General features: G+C 35.6%; 1 protein-coding gene across 1 annotated transcript in view; it reads left to right on the top strand.

The window, feature by feature from the left end:
• Positions 1 to 3,503, top strand: part of LOC112905557 (adenylate cyclase type 8-like) — a 19,124-nt gene extending 15,621 nt beyond the window's left edge. The window contains exon 8 of the mRNA XM_025978185.1: positions 3,075 to 3,503. Coding sequence (XP_025833970.1) covers positions 3,075 to 3,339 — 265 coding nt within the window. The 3' untranslated portion in view covers positions 3,340 to 3,503. The remainder of the gene's footprint in view (positions 1 to 3,074) is intronic.
• The last annotated feature ends 1,445 nt before the right edge of the window (positions 3,504 to 4,948 follow it).

Here is a 4,948-nt window from a genome sequence, read left to right on the forward strand (position 1 = left end):
GTCAATAAAAAATAGGCGAGATAGGTTGGTAGGACACCTTCTCAGGCATGAAGGTCTAGTCAAACATATTAGAGGAAGAAACAGGAGTTAGGAGGCAGTTAAGAAGAGTAGAGGTAGACCTAGATTAGATTACTGTTTGCAAATAGTTAAGGATGTGGGCTGTTCTAGTTTTAGGGAAATAGCTCAGGATAGGAAAGAGTGGAGGTACGTGTCCAACCAGTCTTAGGACTGATGACCTTATGATGATGATGATGTATAATGTTTTAGACTAGCCCTAACTAATCCAAATTTATCGATGGTGCATAGAGCACCATTCCTTCTACAACCTAATCTGAACCCTTACTATTTTTAGAAAAACAACCTGAGCTCTTGATCATATAAATCGGTAATCTTCAAAGTATTTCCTTTTAGACAACATTTACCGGATAGTGCAGTTTTATCTACGGCTTAGTGATGCATATAAAAACAAACCTATCATATAATCTTATCATATAAGTATAACTACCCGTAACCCGTCCAGAACAATCTTTTTGTCGGTGTTGCGTAGTATTTGACCCTTAAAATGCAGGCTGTAACAGAAATAAATATTCAATACTCCTTCTCAACTTACTAACTCTTGTATTCTTGATTAAAGTTGGTTTTTATGGCGACACATCCAATTTTTTATCATGAAGTTTGATGAACTGGGCCATTAGAAGAAGCTTTGTAAGAATATCAGCTGTTATATATTATACTAAACTGCCGTTTCTCGTACAAATGACGCACAAAGTTGTACTTTATGTTTACATGTTTAAGTTTTTTGTGCTTCCTCTTGGAGAGCAAATGAATAAAGGACTTGTTGTCTTCGTATATCGTTGGTAAAACATTGCTAACAACTTTGGCTTCTTCAAGAAGACTTTTCGTCCAAAGTAGATCGGATGTTGCTGATGTCAGCGCAGGATACTCAGCTTCAGTTGAGGAAAGTGCAACCGAGTGCAACCAAGGTCTGTCAATTGGTTATCCAACAAATGATGCTGCCGAAAATCTTTATAACAAATCCAGAGGTAGATTTCTGATCCATTTCCCTTCCAAAGTAAGCGTAGACGTAGCATGTTAGAGGTTTATGTTCTCCTACTTTTGTATACAAAAGTCCAAAATCAATAGTTCCCTTAATGAAACGTAGTATCCTCTTCAGGCATCTCCATCGGACTTCGTTTTGTTTGTGCTGCAAGACTTAAATCAGGTCTTGTACCCAGCATTTCCAATATTATACGCCCGACGCGGTCTCTGTAAGGTTTGGTGTCCCAAATTATGCCGTTTTCATAACTGAGAATACGAGTTGTTTCCATCGGTGTGTGGGTAGGATTCGAGTTGTTAATCCCAAACCATTCAAGCATCCTTTACAAATAAGCCTGCTGGCTTAAATGAAGTACCTTGTCTAATTGTTTAATATATATAGATTTGTTGCTGGTTCACCCAAATCTTTCATAAATATTTTATTTTTTAGGGCTTTCTTGGTATCGTTTATTTTTTTTCATCGCTTACTTTAATTAAAATATCATCAATATACAAGATAAGGAAAATACGGATTTGATAGCATTCCATAATATAGAGAAATTGTCGATTGTATTGTTCGATGCTCTGGGAGCCTGTTTTAATCCGTATATAGCCTTTTTAAGTTTGCAAGCTGAGTCAGTTTTATTCTCAAAGCCATCTAGGATCTTTATAAATATCTCCTCTTCAAACGCGTTTTGGACATCCACGTGACAAGCTATAAAATCATCCTGTACGATAAAGGATAGAATAGTCCTCAGAGTCTTTAGTCTGGCTACTGAAGCGTGAACAATACCTTTTCTTGTACCGTTCAATATTTCTATTGTCATCTCGTTTCAAGTGGAAAACCCACTTGTTATTTATTGAACGTTTGTTTCCAGGAAGACTGCAGAGCTCCCATGTATCGTTCTTTAACAGGGCTAACATTTCTTCGTTGATTTCTTGAATCCATTCTTGTTTATCTATCGCTTCGAGAGGCTATTTCTTCAAATGTTTCCGATGTATCTTCTATTAATGTTTCTACATGGACGGATTAAACGGCATAATCCTCGGGATACCGAGATCTGGTTATGAATCGGCAAGTCTTGAATCATTGGGTCTCCTATTTCTTCGGGGTCGTTTCAGGATTTTAAATGCTCTGCTTTTGACATGTTTTAAGAATTTTGCTGTTTCTGTTTGCCTTCGTCTGAGTATTCCTGTTTCTTCATTTCTTTGAAATGACTCAAGTTGTTGCTGCTGCAAACGAGAACTTTTTCTCGTCAAATATGCCCAAAAACAATTTTCCGGTTTACGGGTCCCAGCGCTTATATCCATAGAGCAATATCCAATGACGAAACATTTCTGCGATTTAGATCTACATAATCATCTCTTGCTGACTCCGCACTTATTTCTGTCACACCCTCTATTTCAATAAAATCCTTCAATGTCGCTATATTTTAATGTCTGTTTATATTTATATATTTAATCCTCGATTCAAAAATTTGATGATCCTAAAATAACTAGCATGTATGCAACCTAATACACACGAAAATATCAACTAGACACACATATATGCCAGGTTCGTCGAACTGGATGGTGTATTAAATGTTTTAGGGAAACTAAGCGTGTAAGAAATCTGAAAATTTGGCAGTAAGGATTATTGAGAATGATCTTTTTAACTAAAATAATTTCAACTGTTGGCCTCTTCCAATTATTCCAGAAATTGATGCCAATATTTTTTTTAAAAGTCACGACAATCTCGCATATATGACAGAAAATTTCAGTAATTTAAATAAAAAAATGTGTATTTAGAAAAATTATTAAAAAAAAAACGCAAGTATCAGGTTAAATGAGCATGAGCAAGATTTAATACACAAGACCAAGACCAAGAACAAGAACAAGACTATATCAGCAAGACCAATACCAAGACTGAGACATTCTTGGTCTTAACCTTGATTTGCTTATCACTAGTTAGAATCTAAAAATTTTTAATCGTCTATTATTATTCTACTGTTATTAATATTTTATTAAATTAAATAGTAAAACTATTTCAACATACTCAGATCAACATCAGCAAATGAACAGAAATATTCCGCAAGCAACGAAGACTTTGGACAACTATCAGCCCGTAGGACTAAGTCGTCTTCTACGCGCACAGTTTTTCAGTCGTTGGTTTCCCGGTCAGCTCCTCACACACCGGTTCTATGTCAAGATGGATGCATACTAAAGCCGATACCACGTCTTTTATCAGAGCCTACTGTTGTTCAAGGCAAAGAATACATAAATGACATTAAGTGGAAAAGCTTGCAAACTCCACCAAACACATAAAACGCTAGCTATATTATATATGTTAATTGTTTGCTCTATAGCAAATAGAATTGTAAAACACCAAAAGTCAACATTATCAATGAAACTAATAATAGTAAAGTGAAAATATTACATAGTTCTGGTCAAAAATCCTTTTCAAAATTTGTAATTATGTAATTGTAAAAAACAACTGTATAAATAAACATAACTTTCTGTAAAAAATATTCCAATACTTAATAAAATAATTGTTTATGAATAAACAAATAGCAACACTGTTGATTTATTTCGTTATCCAACTAACATCTGAGTTAGTTTAGTAGTATACACGCCGTGATGTAAAAGCACGCTTATTAATTTTAAATATTAAGTTTTCAAATTTTGCAGTAAGATAAACAGTATTATCTTCTCAATCATATATTTTTCAATGAGAACACATATCTTATAAAAAAAATTTTTTAAGAAAAAATCTTTAATGATCAAATTACTAAAATCTAAAAATTTACCGAGGTTACATGACGTTACTCGTATAAAAAGAAAACAAATTTTTATCTCTCTGCGTTAAATAGCATTTTTTATAATGTACAACCAAAATCCAAGAGATGCGAAATGAGCAAGATACGGACTAATCAGCAATCCTCCATTGCAGTCACACGAGCAACTACATGATAATTCCGCCGCTGGACCATCTAAAGCTTGTTGTAGTTTTGGGTAATGTCCCTTTCATCTTGATGAATTGTTTCGCCACACTCTGTCGTCTTCATTAAAGCCAGCAAAGTTGGCTCATACCTTTTGCTAAAGTAATCCTTAACAACCAAGATGTATTAATGCATACGTTCACGACTTCTTGTCCTTCCCTTTCTTTCATTTGCTAAACCAGTCTTCTAAATCGTCTCTACTTCGTAGCCAATAAAATCGGTGGCGTACCTTTCTTAGAGTCCTCGAAACTCCGAAATGTCCTAAGCGATTGTTTGCTTTTAAGACTTATGAAGCTGTTCTATCGGAAGTACTACTTTAAGTTTGTTTCTGGTTCTATCTGGACTCTCTCACATTCTCGATATCTGGCTTAGGTGGTTTACATCTACACACGATGACCTTGAAGCTCCGGTTTTTTCTCATTGTTGGGCCAATATCTTCATCTTTCTATTGACCATCGATTAATTCCATACTTCCCAGAATACCTCAGGCTAACAGGTGCTTAGATTACAACAGATCCCAGTTCTACTTTCTTCTCCGTAGATGAACAATGATTGCAGTTTTCCACGTATAGTCTCCGGGATACTGCAAATGGGTTCTGTGTTGTCTGCCTGGACAACGTTCGATGTTGAATAATCGAGCAATTTGAACTTCAGGTTTCTTGAATTGCAATAGCCACTCTAGGTAGTCGTGATACGTACTTAAGAGAAAGTTTTTTCCATAAAGGAGTACCTTTATAGTAATAGAAATGTTCGAGTTTTACCCACAACCACTAGCTCTCGACAGGCGATGCAATAATTTTATTCTTGTTTCGAGAGTATTTTACTAAAATACCCGATGACCTGTTCCCTTCTGTCTTGTATTTGGGATGACGCACCACGTCCCCCATTACTAGCGTCGGGATCAAGGATAAAGGGTTCACTGAACTTTGGGCGTA

The sequence above is a fragment of the Agrilus planipennis genome, unplaced genomic scaffold, assembly GCF_000699045.2.
Source record: "Agrilus planipennis isolate EAB-ADULT unplaced genomic scaffold, Apla_2.0 scaffold365, whole genome shotgun sequence".
In the NCBI taxonomy this organism is placed as follows: Eukaryota; Metazoa; Arthropoda; class Insecta; order Coleoptera; family Buprestidae; genus Agrilus; species Agrilus planipennis.